The 16,326-nt window shown below is 51.4% G+C and overlaps 1 protein-coding gene across 8 annotated transcripts in view; it reads right to left on the bottom strand.

Moving 5' to 3' along the window:
• LOC102689547 (rho GTPase-activating protein 23) overlaps positions 1-16,326 on the bottom strand; it is a 95,929-nt gene that overhangs the window by 23,857 nt on the left and 55,746 nt on the right. For 5 of the 8 annotated variants that reach the window (XM_069185799.1, XM_069185802.1, XM_069185801.1 and 2 more), the window contains exons 2-7: positions 14,376-14,558; positions 11,178-11,202; positions 10,630-10,722; positions 8,852-8,930; positions 6,704-6,764; positions 3,123-4,758 (exon numbers count right to left, since the gene is read on the bottom strand). In XM_069185799.1, coding sequence (XP_069041900.1) covers positions 3,123-4,758; positions 6,704-6,764; positions 8,852-8,930; positions 10,630-10,722; positions 11,178-11,202; positions 14,376-14,558 — 2,077 coding nt within the window. Of the gene's footprint in view, positions 1-3,122; positions 4,759-5,947; positions 6,562-6,703; positions 6,765-8,851; positions 8,931-10,629; positions 10,723-11,177; positions 11,203-14,375; positions 14,559-16,326 lie in introns of those variants that run through there. The other 3 variants (XM_069185804.1, XM_069185798.1, XM_069185803.1) reach the window with 2 other exon arrangements.

Below are 16,326 nucleotides of genomic sequence, written 5' to 3'. Positions count from 1 at the left end.
TCCATTGGTATTTTAGCTCCACCTCTGTCTAGGCAAATTTACTCAAATTAAGGTAGCAAGCATGAAGCACCATACCGCCTGCAGCTCATTGGATCTCAAATTGCAGCAAGGGGATTCCCACCCTTGTGATGCTTTCATAGTTCCTGACAATTAAAAACCATTAAAGGCTTACTCTGGTCTGCCCAGTGCAGGGTAACTAACAAGTTGACAATCTACTGTACCCAGCATGCAGTCGCTGTGGCTTCATAAATGTAGAACAACTGGATAACCAACAATCCAGGTAACCTGGGCTACAGCACACTGACACAGAGAGGTTCCAGTATTTGTTGCAAACAGATTTGTTCCAAACGCAGAAAAAGGCAGACGCTATTTGTGGTTGGCACAGCCTTGTCTTTGCTTACATAAGAAACTCACACACTGACAACAAAACATGCAGGCTTCTCGGTAGCAGAATTCAGGCAGCACAGACCTCAGATACCGCCCCAAACAACGAGTTTTCCACTAGCAGGTATGGAAAGAGTCAGTATGCAGGCTCCTAGATCTTTCAGCCCCATTCTACAGAAACTAGGCCCATGTCTTTTCTTAGTCAATAAACATGCCCCAGCTTGAATCCCTAAACCCTAGTTTCGGGCTATTCATGTTAACCAAACAGTGTTGTTTTCACTTTTAGGTTTTTCACACAAGGAATCTGACTGTGTGCAATGCTCTGCTGCACTGTTGAAACATGTTCTCTCCTACTGCTGAAGCCCAAACAGAAGCCACAGGCCTCTGCTATTGCATGAGTCAAGCTGGGTTTAATATAATAACAAGATGATTCCAGTCACTCAGAAGGCTCCATTAAAAAGGTGACATCATCTCGATTTTCCTTTAACTCAATTCAATTGTAATCCAATTCTCCTAATGTGCTATCATGCGATTCTGTTGCTCTCTCTGCTCAGGTTATTACTTTGCTTCGCTAACTTTCAGCTGGGCAAAGAACAGACTTCTGAACAGACTCCACTATTTTTTGTTGCCTGGAAAGCACTTTCAAAGATGCTTTGCACAGTCAAAAGGTTGCCCTGCTTTTTTCTAACTCCATAAAACTCCTGCTAATTTTCTACCACTATGATTAAGAGAGAAAAAATAGCAATATTCCCAGTCTAGGTTTTCACTTTAAAGCTCTTACAGTTATTCTCCAAAAACAGAGCAAGAAGATTTTTCAAATCACCCATTAGTATGGCACCATGCTTTGTACATATGGAACAGAACAATAATCACTTCTTCTCATTGGTCTTTGAAGAATTTCTCTTTTCTGACACGGTTGGCAAGCCATCTCAACCTACACCAAGGCTAATCAGCCTACAGCCCTGCCAGTCCACCCCATCCAACAAATGTCCTGCAACAATTGCAACATGTCCCTTAATTATTTAATTGATGATTAGCATGATAAACACAGCAGTTAAGGAGTTGCCTATCAGGTCCTGAAATTGAAATGGATTGGAAGGGCTCCTGTTTGGGTAGCCTTGATCTTGGATCAAGAATAGCATAGTGAGCACAAGGAATAGATTACGCAGGCAACACGTTAAATTAAGAACCTTAAATCTGGTATCTGTCCAGTATCAGTTCTCAAAGCCTTTTCTGAATAAACTGCATTATTTTAGGGTAGCAGCATAAATGTGCTTTTATGCACTCAAGGAATTGCCTCTGAGCTCTCTGCACAATGGTTTGAATTGTTTCAGGCTTCACTGAAGAGCCAGTAGCTGTGGTGATAATCTGATATGCATTTCCTTTAGTCCGTGCTGAGCAAAGTCACCCACCTGATAGTTCGACTTCAGGGACAACACATCATTTGAATGCGTCTTTCTTTTCGAATGCAAAAAGGAAATTAATCTGGCCGGTCAGGTTTGCATATTCCCAAACTTTATCCCAGCTGTGAGTAATCCATCCAAGCAAGACAGAACAGGTCCTGAGCTATCAATGTACTGCCTAGTACCTCTTACACACACCGTTCTCCGTATCCTTACTGCCAGGATCTAGGTACGAGGCAGGGCTGTACGGATTGCGTAATGGAGGAAGAAATGGGTGTTGAAATTTCATGTTTTCCACCTGATCACTATGTACAGTGTATGAGCAAAAGAACAAAGCAGCCTTTGGCACAGTTCAGTGGAGTTCAGTGGGGCTCCCCCCAAACTTTCTGATCAGAATTCACACTAATCTGACAACACAACACTGGGGAAAATCAGAGAAAACCACAGGCTGGTGAAACAAGAGAATTTCCTGCTGCAATTCCCACTGGAGACCGGACTGAAAGCTCAAGGGAGGTCAGGGACAGGTGCAATACCTGGCCTCCACTGTGTCAGGAGCTGTGTCCAAACAAGGGCAGCTTGTGTCTGCCTTTGCCCACCTAGCAAAGTCTAGAAAAAGGCTTTTAAGGAAAAACAAGCAGAGGTGCAGTACCGGGCAGCTATGACACACGTTGCAGTAATCGCAGGATGAGAGGAGCAGTCCTTCACTGGGAAGAGCAGAAGGCCGACCTCGACTCTGTTTCTATCTCGCCTCTATTCTAATGTGCTCCTTTCACCCCTCCTCCCATCCTGATGCAGGCATCCTCTGCCTTCACAGCACGTTGCAAAGGGATGTCTGTACAGCCACTCGCCCAGTGCTACATCCTCACCTCCGCCAAAATATGCCCCCTGTGCCCCCCGCCACAAAGCTATCACAACCACAAAAGAAAAAACAGCGAGAACGGACCCTACAGCAAACCACAGTCGCACGAGCTTCTACCCTGAACACACTTTAAAAAGGACAAGGTAGCCTTAGTTTCACTGTAGTTACCATTGATTTCTATTATCTTTCATTCGAATTAGGGGTGTAATTCTATGACGGGGGAGGGGGAGGGAAGGGGGGCAAGCTGTGATGTCATAGAACCTGAATGAGATCATGGTGAGTGATGTCATAAGCAATGGGTAACTACAGTGAGGGTGTGACCTCTGGCCCCGAGAAGCATATCCATGGGCTCCGCCAGAGACCTGCTCTCTTCTCCAGCCGAGGCCGACTGCAGACGACTCAGAGAGGAGCTGAGCAGAGTGAGGCAGATCGGCAAAAACACGGGAAAACAAGACGACACCGAAGCAGCCACTGACCTATGAATGGGATGGAGGCCAGCGAGTCGTCCTCGATGAGCAGGGGCGCTAAGCTGCCGTTGGCTTGTCGGGTGCTGAAGGGGACTGCGGCGCCCCCCGCTGGGGGGGCTGCACCGTCCTGGGGCTCGGGAGCAAGGCAAGGAGGGTCCTGAGAGTCTACCGGCAGAGTGTAGTGGGGGTGCCGGAGCGCATGGGACGTCCTCCTGCCGGTCGGGGGCTTCTGCCTCAGCACCACCTCCTGAGTGTCCCTGGGAGCCTCCCTCCCCACGGCCACCTCCTCCGCCAGCCTCTCGTGGTTGGTCAGCCGGCGGGCTGCGTCCTGGGGCTCCTCGGGGGTCTGGGCCGGCAGGGGTGGGGTGGACGCGGGGGCCGAGCCGTCGGGGGGGCTGCTCTTGAGAGGCGGCGTCCAGGTGAAGTGGGGTCCAGTGTACGAGGGGTCCCTGAAGGAGTGGGCGTGCATGAGGCGCCCGGTCTTGCGGTAGAAAGAGGGGCTGTAGCTCCGGTATCCCACGGGCTGGTCGTCCGCGTTCTGGGGGGGCAGCCTCCGGGGCTGGGCCGCGGGCTGGGCGTGCTGCTGCTGCGATGCTGGCGGGGGCAGCGGAGGCTGCTGCTGCTGGGCTGGCCGCTGCGGGTGCTGCTGCCGGCCTCCTGCGGGGGGCGCCGGCGTGACCCCATAGTGATTCCCCGGCCTCTGGAAGCCGTCAGTCCGGGTCGGGGCCTGCAGCAGCCAGGCGGGCCGCTCGAACCGGGGCGACACCAGAGCCGCCGCCCGGTCCAGCATCTCCAGCGAGTGGCCGTAGCGGTCGTGTCTGGCGGCCAGCAGGTTTTCGGAGCGGGTGCGGCCCGAGGGCTGGCCGCACGGTGCCCCCCAGTAGGCGTCCCCGGGCGCGGCAGGGCCGGCGGGCTGCATCAGCAGGGTGTCCTGGGAGGCGCTGTGGGGCCAGCCCGGCCTGTAGTGGGCCAGCGTCAGCCCGGCCTCCCCCAGCCGGTCCTGGGAGAAGCTGCGGTGGCGGGGGGGCATGGCGCGGGCGGAGCGCTCGGCCGCGGGCACCTGGCTGTAGTACCAGTCCGTCAGGGCCTGCTGGCAGCGCTCGCTCTTGCTCAGCCCCGCCGGCTGGGGGGGGGCGGCGACGCCTCGGGGCTCGTTGGCCCCCCAGGCCTGCCCGGCCTTGCGGGACGCGGGCGGCAGCTGCTGCTGCTGCTGTGGGCCGGCGCCGGCGGGGTGGTGGTTGCCGTAGTGGCTGGTCACAGCCGCCCCGGAGGAGGAAGTGGAGGAGACGGACCTGCCCCGGCCGTGCGAGCCGGTCATGCCATACTGGATCTCCTCCGTGCGGTGGGCGGGGCTGGAGTGACCCACGCCCCCGGGGTCAGCCCCGCGCCCCTCCTGCCACCCCAGCGCCACAGACAAGGAGCCGGCCGGGCTGGTGACACCTGAGCGGTTGTCCAAGGGGGAGGACGGGCCCGAGGAGCCGGAACGGCTGGTCCAGTTGTCCAGCTGGTTCTGGCCCATCGGCGGCTGGGCCCCGGGATTCTGGTAGGTCTTGCGCGGGTAGCAGATGGGCGGCGGATCAGGCAGATTCTGGGCTCCTCCGGTGTAGGGCTCGTTCCCTCTCAGGTAGGCATCCTGGGAGTATGCCTGGCAACGAGAAAGAGGTTTTGGAGTGAGAGAAAGGGAGAGAGGGTGCAAGAGGCCGGGAGGGAGGGGATGACAATAAGGATCAGGGAAAGAAGGGGTGAAAGACTATTTTCCATCACGGTACTCGTCAGAGCTAGGAAGTCAGACCAAATTGCCCCCGTTTTTGCAAATCTCCACTGGCTCCCCATCCACCAGAGAGTGGATTTGAAAGCACTGCTCCTGGCCTTCTCGGCTCTAAAAGGCAAAGGTCCTGCCTACCTCACCTGACCTTCTTCTTCAAACTGCGCCCCGGCCTTTCAGATCAGCTCAGTTGAATCTTCCTCAGGTGCCCAGAACCTAGCTGCTTGCCGTGGGTGACCGTGCTTCTGTGTCTCTGCTCCTCACTTGAGGTATAGCCTCTCCGATCATTTCAGACAACCAGATTCAACTGAGACCTTTAAACCCTTTTTCTTCCAGCAAGCCTATCAACTTCCACCACTATAATTAAATGTCCAAACCCTTTCCTTATTCTTTATCGGCAAGTTCCTTGACTTCTCTTCTTCAGCCTTTTCTTTTATTTGAAGCACACTGAGATTCACCGTGATAAAGTGGTCTATACAAATCAAATGGAATAAGAATAACATTATTATTACTGGTCTCCAGCAGGGCTCTGCTTCTCAAGCACAAAGGAGACCAAGGGAACCTGCTGGACTGTTGTCCCACAAGGTGCAGAGGGACTGGAAACCAGAAGGACTGGGACTCTGCAGATTTATTAGCCCTGAGCACCTCAATGGCTCTGCTGGCCCACAGGGCTCCCAACAGCCAGTGTCTCCTTCAGCACAGGTGAAGCCATTCCAGCCCCTCACCCCTGGCCGCTGTGCGACCAGGCCTGCTGCAGAATTCCACCGAATGCGCCCACAGCAACACCCTGAACCGAACATGAGCAGGAAAACCACTCCCATTAACAAGCACTGCTACTGCTCCAACCCACAATAAAAACAGCAGAAACAGACGGGGAAAACAGAGAGAGACCAACGGCAGACAAAGCAACAGACTCAGCAGGACAGTCTTCTGGGGATGCTTAAGGCAAACTAATTCACTCACAAATAAAGAAATAAAGAGATAAATGACACACCAGTGACGCCCAGAAACATCCAGTACAAAGCACAGCTGCTAACATCGTGCTCCGGGAGAGCACTGTTGAATTTACCTTGGTTCCCCTTGAGAAAGAGGTGTACAGTCAGTGTTCCTCGAGGAGAACAAACAAAGGTAATGGCTGAGATAATAATCCCAAAGGTATAGGTCCCTGCTGGCACCGGCCATAAGCTCTCAATGCTCCACACCGCCTCGCACTGCCTCTCTCTCACACTCACATACACACCAGCCCTCTCTGGCTCTGCTGAGGATGACGTCAGCCCAGCTCCCTCGGGGGGTGCCCCGCCCCCTGGCAGGCAGGGAGGGGAGGGAGCTGTGCACGGGTGATGTCAGCCAGAGACTGTGACTGATGCAGCCTGTGAGGAGGGGAGGGTGACTGGTAGGAAGGCGGGTCTCAGGGCTGGCCTGTGATTTAGAAGCGCCCACGAGGTGGGATTAGGAATCTGTGCCAGATCTGTACCCTTGCATACCTGTTTAGATGTACCGAATGGCTGCACTTACAGTAACCTAAAGGTTTTAAAGCGCGCCTGCGTTTTTGCTGTGTGCAAACTGTTGGCCAGGGCACTAGCCTGTGCAAGTGCCCGTGACCTCTGTGTGTCTTATTCGTACCTCCTGAAGTGTGCAAACCCTCAGCTGGGACAAGGCGCTGGGGTTTTTCACGTTTTCGTGTTTGTGTGCTTATTAGTGCCTTTGTGCAATGGAGTGTGTGCCAGGATGTGTGCCTGTGTGGGGAACTGGGCGTCAGGAGGTGCTTCTAAAGACTTATGGGAAGAGCAGGTAGGCTGTAGGAAGGCAGAAAGGTTGTACTCACACTTACCAGCTGTAAGACATCTTCATCTTTTGGCATGATGGAGAGCTCAAGCACACTCTCACTGCAAAAAAGGGAAGGGTAAATTAGCAAGGATGTTCAGCTAAATGATGAGAACGGCGATGGGGCATCTCTGACCATCTGCAACATCCTGCTGTTTGACTCCTTATTTACTACAAGACCTGTTACGGGTAGCTGCTCCCCCACCAGGGGTCTTTTGTCAACATCGGTAAGCGCTGTGAAAAGAGGCGTCAGTTTTCACAGATGTGTGAGAAGGTGTGGAATGAGGAAGCTCAGCAAAGCAAAGACACACAAGCGGACGTAAAGTATACTTCATAAATGGGACTGTGTAGCGGCTACAATTCGCCCCCAATCTACCCTGTACACTCCCCCCCCAGCCTGCTAAGAGCAGCAGATTTATTCTGGTACACAAACGAAGCAATCCAAGTTTTACACTGGTGGATCATCGGGCATACACTGTAATACATCATGTCATTTACACTGTAAACCGTGAGCAGAGGGGTTTTCCCCAAAGCAGTTTAGGTGGAATCTCTTTCAACTGGTATTCAAAAACACATTGTTTCAATGAATGCGAGGATCAGAGAGGTACAGTACAACCAAGGCCCGCTTCAGGAAGGAAGAATGCCTGATTTGCATGCCTGATTTGTCCTCAGCATAATTCAAGGCATCCAGTCTGTGAGAGAAGTTCTCCTTCATCCACCAACATACAAGTCCACAGAAACCAGGAAATTGGCTCTGTGTGGGGACAGACCATGTCTTGGAAGGCAGTGTCACCACAGTGGCCCGAGGCAGTCATACCATCAGCACAATTATTTTCAGGCTGTAGTAGCTACTGCAGAAGAAATTCCAGGAACGCCTGTCTGGCTTAGATCGAGGGCAACTGCTCAGCGATACATTGACAACGCCCTTCTGCCAACTACTTTTCCATTCCTGACAGCCAGCTAGGAGGTGTCCATGTTGTAGCAGGACAATGCAAGATCACTCCATGCCGGGGTTACAATGGCATTACTTCAAGTGAACAGTGTCAAAGTACTGCCGCGGTCAGCTTTTTCTCCTGACCTGTGTCCAGCAGAGCATCTGTGGGATCAAGTCGCCAACAGGAGACAACCACAGCTGTCCAAACTTTGCCAGCTGGCTGCAGCTGCGCAGGAAGTGTGGTGGAGCATCCCTCTGTGGTCTTCCTAGAGGCTGGTCTGCGCAGAACTACGCATCAACACTGCCAGGATTGCGCAATAAACACCCTGAGAGGTCACACTCGGTACTCACTGTGAGTTTATCATTTTAAAATTTGATTATTATTATATTTGATTATTCTAACCTCCATTTTCTGACCGCGCTTTTGTTTATTTTTTATTGAATGACCGCATAGAATTAGGAAAGAGAGGACCATGTGCTACACATAATGCACTTCAGCCATCTTTCCTAGGAATAACACTACCCCATTAAAACACATCTGGTTCGGCAGGTATTTGCGTGACAGTCCAAGATAACCCTGTAGTCCTGAATCTACTGAGGTGCTGCCTTTAGACTGCAAAACTCAGTTGCATTTGTGTTGCCAGTGATAAGGTGGAGTTCTGAAGGGGAATTTAAAGGAATGCTGTAAGCTCAGAATAAGCAGACTCCCACCTAATAAAACCAAAGAGCCTCATGCATGTACAGCTCTTCACATGATAAGCACAGACATACCCGTGTCGGTATTTGACTTCAACACTAATGACTAAGCACACTCGTCTGGAACGATGACCTGGTTTGCACTCAACTGTAAACTTAAAGCAGTGCATTACTCAGTTCTTGCTAAAGAGCACAGGGAAGGAAACCAAACTTTGTTTGACAGAGCTTAATCAGAAACAGAAACACGACGGCACACATCCCAGTTTATTTAACTAATTTCGTTTTTTGGGTTGAAAAATGCTCCACGTTACACTAGCAGGTGTTTGGATCATTGTCTGCACAGAACGGAAAAAGCAAAAAATAAATAGGTAATAGTTCAACCTGATGGACTGGACGACAGACGGACGGAAGGGGAGTGAAAAGAGAAGGAATCAGAAAGGAACAGAGAGGGAAAGAAAGAAGGCAGGGTAGAGAGATAAGAGGGCTTTGATCAGCTTTCAGAGGAGGCACAGAACTCACCTGTTCTGGATCAGCGCGATCACCTGGGAGTAGGTCTTCCCCAAAATACTCTCCCCATTCACCTTCACTAGCCGGTCCCCTGCAAAACACACAGTCCCCGGTTTGCAGCACAGGTACTGGATATCAGGACACGATGGGACTCCAGCTTGCACTCCTGTCGCGTTTTAATAATAATAATAATAATAATAATTGCTTACACTTATATAGTGCTTTTCTGGAAATTCCACTCAAAGTACTTTACAGGTAATGGGGATCCCCTCCACCACCACCAGTGTGAAGCCCCACCTGGATGATGCAACAGCAGCCAAAGTGCGCCAGTACACTCCCCACACACCAGCTCTCAGTGGGGAGGAGAGCAGAGTGATGAGGCCAATTGACAGGTGGGGATTATTAGGAGGCCATGACTGGTAAAGACCAGGGGGAAATTTGTCCAGGGCACCGGGGTAACACCCCTCCTCTTCTCCAGAAACACCCTGGGATTTTTAATAACCAGAGAGTCAGGACCTGGGATTTACGTCTCAATCGTGAAGGACGGCGCCTTTTTAGAGTATAGTGTCCCCTTCATTATACTGGGGCATTAGGACCCACAAAGACTGCAGGGTGAGCGCCCCCTGCTGGCCCCATTAACACCTCATCCAGCAGCAACCTTAGTTTTTCCCAGGAATCTCCCATCCAGGTACTGGCCAGGCTCACACCTGCTGAGCTTCAGTGGGCTGCCAGCTGTAAGTTGCAGGATGATATGGCTGCTGGCCATATCAGATCTTTTAAGATCAGTTCTGAATAGACACAGCTGTGTTTAGAGACCGGGCGCCACAATGGCGCATTTGTTAGCACTGCTGCCTCATAGCGTTGGAACCCTGATTTCCAGACCTGGGGTGCTATCTACATACCCCCAAAAAACTCCTAACCCTAACGACCTAAACGAGAGAGAGTCCCTGCTGGCCTGGGCCCAGGAGAGCCCTGGCCTGTAGCTTTAAGGCCCAGAGTGTTTTCCTTATCCTGGAGGAGGGCGTGTTGGGGTCAGGCTTAAGGAAACCCCCCAGCGTCTGCGAGATCGCCGCATGTGTGTCCGCAGCCCTCGGGGGACCCTTCATTAAAAACAGATTCCAGCAAAGTAGGATATCCTGGTAAGCAAATATTTTCAGGAAAAATCTATGAAATAATAAACCGCACTGTGGGACTTCCTCGTGCCTGTGTGGAGATGGCTGGGGCCGCGGTGTGGGAGGAATTCGCCCAGGTTAGCCGAGTTCACCCTGCGAGTCACAACAGGAAGCGGCTCACGCCGGCAGGGCGGGAGGGAGGGCAGCGCCGGCCCCGGCGTGCCGAGACACCCCGCACTGCAGCCGCTGCGCGCCGCTCACACACAGCGCTCCTGCCGAGCACAGGACAGGCAAGGTGTGCTCTGGGGCACCGGGTGTGAGACGGCACTCTCTGGTGTATGGGGTGTGAGACGGCACTCTCTGGTATACGGGGTGTGAGACGGCACTCTCTGGTGTGAGCCCAGCTGGCTGCAGGGTAATACCCAGGCCATGAGGATGAGGCAGTCAGAAACAGCCCTGGGGCAGCTGTGCAGGTAGAGCGAGGGATGCGAAGCAGTGAATGCTGGGAGTGCTGGGAAGGGAGAATTAATTAGCTATATGTATGCACAAAGGGATATCAGCGGCATGGACTGGTCCTCTCTCCCAAACCCCTTCTTTCATAAACTCAGTTTTGAATCCAGTCTGGTTTCTCAAGCAGCCTCCTGATCTGAGCCCCGTGTGGCCCCCACTGACCCCTACCTGTGCAGAGGCCAGCCTGCTGCGCGGGACCCTTCTCTCTCACATTCTTCACAAAGATGGTGTCCATCGGCTCCAGGCGGCTCCTCTGATATCCTGTGAAGACCACATGTAGGGTTGCACATACAAGCAGAAAGATAACCCCCAATGCAAATATATATAAATTCTATATTTATATTCATCTGTCATACCACAGAAAACATATAAACATTTGCACAGTGTTAAACTGTGAGACAGCACTTTCTAGGAGCTTTCTAGGAGCTATGTCAAACACTGAGCTAATTCTTGTACATCAAAGGAGCATACACTTCTAATCTTATGTGTAAATCAACTGAATTTTCACTGTCTGACCCCAGGCACTCCACTGTTTTACTGCCTCTCTGATCTCTGCTTGCAAGTCCACTAGGTGGAGCTGTTTCCCAACTTTTGTTGTGATGTGGGTGTCCATTGAAAGGGTGAGGTTGGTCAGATGTCCAGGTGCATTAGGGACATCGCAACACACACCACTGACGTCATTTTTTTTAATCCTGATGAAGATAAAAAAAACTCACCCTTCCCATTCCCATTCTCTTCATCCTAGAAAAACAAACAAACAAAGATGTAAGCGCCCACAGTGCAGAAGGCCGAGTGAGGAAGTACTACAGCCTGTTAAAGCTTCTTCGAGTTTAGTGATGATGCAGAAGTTGCACTGCCTGGGGACAGTATACTGTCTCTCTGGTTTTCTAGCTGCAGATTTGCTTATTCAGAGTCATGGTGCTACATCTTCTTTAGATCATTAAGAGCGGGCATGAGCTCTTCACCCCACTGCCCTCAGGCAAGAGATATAAGAGCATACGGACACTTACCACTAGATTCTTCAATAGCTTCTATCCACAAGCAGTGAGACTGGCAACACATTTAGCCATCCCCCTCGGACCACACCTACACCATCACCATCTACCTCTTTATGATTTCTTATCTATTGCACATCTCCAGTCATTGTTTACGCGACTGTATTGTTTACATTCAAACTGTCTACACGTTTACTTGCACATTGTCTACTGTTTGTTTGTATATTGTCTTGATGCACTGTTTGCACTTTGTCTTGTTTTTTACACTCGTTTTACAATCGAGAGACTTTCTGTAAGTAAGAATTCCATTGTACCAGTACCGGTTACACATGGCAATAAAGTTCAAGTTCAAGTATTCTGAAAAAAGGCGTGTCTTTCTCCAGCTGACACGGATCCTCCAAGCAGAACATGAGAAAGAATGGACTGTGGCCATGGAGCAGGCTTCCTACGAGGGCCAAGGCTTGCAAGTTGGAACTGTCATCCCGGCAAACACTAACCAAGTCAAACCCCGAGGACAGACACTGTAGGACAGAACTACAATGGGAGACATCGTGCAGACCACTCCCATTTTTAAATGCCTTTTAACTGCTGTAACCAATTGCATGACGGTGACCAACATGACAAAACCAGTATCGAGCTCGCTGCAGTTACAGCGAACCGAACTGGAAACACAGGCCAGCAACGGCAGCTGATGTCTCTCCGCAACGTCCGTACAGAAGCACTGCCGCCCACACCCATCCTCTCTTAGTCAGCTCTGACAGATCTCTCTCCAGATCCACAGCTTCGGAAGCAATACTGTGCAACTAATTAAAACAGCTACTCTGAGTCTCCACAGGCTTTTAGGTCCTCTGTACTTTGTAAGCATTCTGACAAGAAATGTGCCTTGGTCTGCCCTTTAAATGCTGACAGAGTTTTGCTTCTCATCACTGAGAGAGGGATGAAGAGCTCTCAGCAGCGGCCACAATAACTCAGCTCTGCCAGGTGAGGGTGCCGCTGAGCGCAGGCCTTCTGTGGCAGAACTAGGCGGAACAATAAGGAGTAGGCCCAGTGGAATCATGGGAAGCCTGCAAAACTGCCTTGCAAATTTACCGTGGGTTTACTGCCACAAGGCAGAGAAGCGCAGTAAATCCAAGCAGAGGAAACCAGCATTTAAAAATAGAGGCGATTTAGGACTGAAATAGCAGGCTGCGAAGAGGTGCTTTAAAAACAAAAACATCCCAGAATTGTTAATTGTCTGGCCACTGGCATTTTAACGAGCACCTTTTGAAATGCTATCGGCTGGCAGCCCCAAGTGCTAAGCAGACTCGCTGGCAGACTCGATGAGCTCAGCGTCAGGTGCCGTTTTCACCCTGATGACCAAATCTGGGGAACTACTGCTTCAGTCAGCAATCAACACTGGGCCAAGAGAGCACACACTGGTACGCACATCTCTGGGGAACAGCCTCTTCCTCCCAAAACACCACTTACTGCACATGCAAACGCCAGCAAAAAAAATAAATATACTGTGCAAAGATGAAGCAGACCTGAGTGGAATCGGTTTGAAAAGTGACTTTAATGCTCCAATTGTAAGAGAGGCGCTTTTGTATTCCCCAGTAAAAGCTCTGCAGCAACAAAGTGCATGGCTTCAATGACAGTAAGTTAATGGGAAGGCAGTGACTGACTTAAGAGCACAGTGCAGTTTAGCCAAGTGACCCGGGGGTGGGGGGCACCCTGAGCAGCTGGGCCACCAGGAGGCGCTGTGGAGCTGGCCTGGATCACGCAGGACAGCTGACCGCGGGAGAACTGTCCCAGTGCCTGGGCATTGAGCTGGGGGGACACAGGGAGAGCTGAGTGAGCACTTTGAGAGGAACTGCTCGGGCTTTAGCTGAGCTGACAGCGCTCATTCCTTGCAGGGGGAGACAATAGCAGGGTTTAGGGGAAGAGAAAGCGAGCTGGCAGGGTGCTCCCGCACTCCTGTGGCACAGGGGAGCTCAGGGCCCGGCACAATCTGCCTCACCACTCTTGGACTCTTGCTCTGGCCTCTGTGCGAAAGATTTTTTGTTTTCCTCCTAGGGAAACAGCCAGGCTGCACTCACTGTTAAAATATAAAATCTGCAAAAGCAGAGCTTGTCTGTGTCCAGTATAGGATGAAGCCAAAACAAGTTCAGCTACACCCTTCCAGAGTGCTCACTGTCTGCTGCTTGACCCTCTGACTCAAAGCCTCCCCAACTGTTGCTCCACCAGCGTGCCCTACTCTGAGACAGACCCATTCGCAGAAATACTAGGACACCTGAGCACAAGATACTTCATTCTCTTAACTTACACGCTTCCAAACATGCTCATTTCTCCTGCGCCAAGATAATCAGCTGTCGAGAGCAGGTAGGTGACGCCGAAGCGCCCCTCTCTCATCTCAAGCGCTACATGACCTCCATCCGCCACCTTGTGACGTCCTTCCCAGAAGTCTCTGCAGTGCCGGTACTGGGCCTCCTGGCCGCTGCAGCAGGATAGAACAGCGCCGGCGGCCGTGCGCGGGAGCCTGGCGGCATGGCAACCGCCTCGTGCCGACATGTGCCGGGCCAGTCAGGGCTTGAGGATCCCGCGGCTTCAGCTCAGTCTGAAAAGCTCAGCTCACTCAGCCCTCCAGCACCTGAACAGCACCCCAGATCTCAGTGCAAGGGGCTCACTTTCTGCGCCTCCTTGCTTGTAGAGAGATAACAGGAGGTTTATCATTGGTGTGCAATATCTCTATCCTAACTTCAACTTCTAAACCTAGCAGACCAAAGCTCCTAGCATTCATAGCATCAGAAAATCGGGAGCCTGTCTGATCGCCCTGAAGAGAAACCGATCACACTAGAGGCACCATGGCTGGAGCCCAGCAGGATTGCCTCTCCGATTCCAGGCTTTTGGGGAGATCCAGTGCGGCGTGAGGGGGGGACTGACCTTCAGGCTGGTGTGCAGAGCGGACTCGGGGGGGTACACGATGAAGTGCCGCAGGGTGAACCCGAACCCCTGGGAGTTCTTGTGCAGGACCACCGTACGCGGGCCCTGCCACGCCGGCCCCTCCCCCGACTTCGGCTGCGCGTTCTCATTGGGCGACGAAATCCCATCTCTCCGCCCCTTCGCCTGCAACACAAAGAGAGAGAGAGCACCAGGTCAGCACTGCTGCAGTTTCACCATTAGACTTTAGAAAGAGGCCTGCAGGTCCCAGGTACGATTTCACCAGGTGCACATACACCTGCACACCTGAACAGCAGAGGGTAGCTCTCCAGAGGAAACAACATGCATACTCTAATCTGAAGACATGCTTGCGTCACACTACAGATGCCAGTCGTGTGGTATAAGGCCACAGCGCCGTGTGAGCAGAAGATCAGTCAAACATGAGAGGGGGCCATTCTACCCATCTGGCTCGTTTAGTTGCATGTCCAGCAGTTTGGAGAAAGAGTACAGGTTTCAACGAAACGGCTGGGCAGCTTGTTCTGTCCTCCCACACACCTCTGGGCACAAGAAATCCAAATCCACTTAAACGTTGTTCCCTCTAGTACCCTCTGGATGGTATTTCTGTGCTGATTAACATAACCAAACATTCATAAAATGGGACAAAAAAAATTCTGAGCAAAAAAAGACAGAAGGTAGATTTTCCCTCTTCCAATTCAAAAGCCAGATTTGATTTATGAGGAGGCATCTAAACAGACCTGTTGCAGGCTGCTGTGTGATGGCCTTGGGAATTTTCCGCACTTGTTTCAGAATTTGCAAACAGTAGTTTGTATCATTCGAGCTGTGCTGGAATATCGCCTTGAATTTTTGGAGAATAACAGGATGCATTCTGAAATAAGTCAGGTTCATATTGCCAAATATGCTTAATACATCTCCTACATTGTCCGCTCACAGAAGAGCCTATTTTGTACAGCGCAAACTTGTGCATTCTTTTACACATCCTGGTCTGACTGGTACTGGCTCAGAGATTCCAGCAGAACCAGCCTGTTTGGCTTGTCAGCGCTGGCACGCATCTCTGAGTCACGTCCCGACACACATCCTGACTTGTAAGGAATCTCGGCTGAGGATCTTTCAAGGCAGAAGGGGACAAAAAAAAAAAACAACTGAAGACGAAAGTAAAACGAGAAATTCTTATAGCTTGAACAAAACAGCGGGTCATGAAAAGACGTAGGAGTCAAAGTAAGAGCCCAGAGGGGGTGATGTCATTGACTTTGGACTTTTAAACTGAAGTGTGGACAGCACCCCAGCCACAGAGGAGGCTAGAATCTGGAAATGGAACAGTTCCAGAGAGTAATGAATGCCCTGCAAACTTTCATGTGATCCTGGCAGCTTGCGTCTAACTGGACTTTCAGCTCAAAACCCTCTCAGAACTCAAAAGCTTTTTAAAATACAGCCCCCAAAAACTGATTTCTCTGGTCCTCTTTCTTCAGACTCATGACAAGAATGTCTTCTGAGCTCTAGAGGCTGGGCAAACGGAATGCGCGGGGTTATAATATCCCCGCTAACACCGGAGACTTGCAGATTCTGCAGCCTGTACAATTACAGCTGCAAGGGAAAACCAGGTGGCGAGACAGCAGCAGCGCCTACCAAGATTTCTTTCTTGCACGCGTGAAGTCTCGGAAGCACAGACGTGAACAGCAAACAGGAGCTGCACACAAGCAGACGTGCGAGCGCACAAGCAATCGCACATCTGCTTCGCCCCACCACAGCCCGGGCACCCCTGAGCCCCAGCTCGCCCAGCACACGCGGGAAACTCAAACCACACGCCTGAAGCGCCCAGAGTCGGCACAGCCGTTTCTTTAAAGCCCTGACGAAGGCCATCTCTTGCACACATCCTCTGCATGGAAAAAACCTTGACCCTTTCCTCTGGTTGGAATAGCCAGATCTGGACTCATCC

Source organism: Lepisosteus oculatus, chromosome 28, assembly GCF_040954835.1.
Source record: "Lepisosteus oculatus isolate fLepOcu1 chromosome 28, fLepOcu1.hap2, whole genome shotgun sequence".
NCBI lineage: Eukaryota > Metazoa > Chordata > Actinopteri > Semionotiformes > Lepisosteidae > Lepisosteus > Lepisosteus oculatus.
This window is presented reverse-complemented; position numbering and strand designations above follow the sequence as displayed.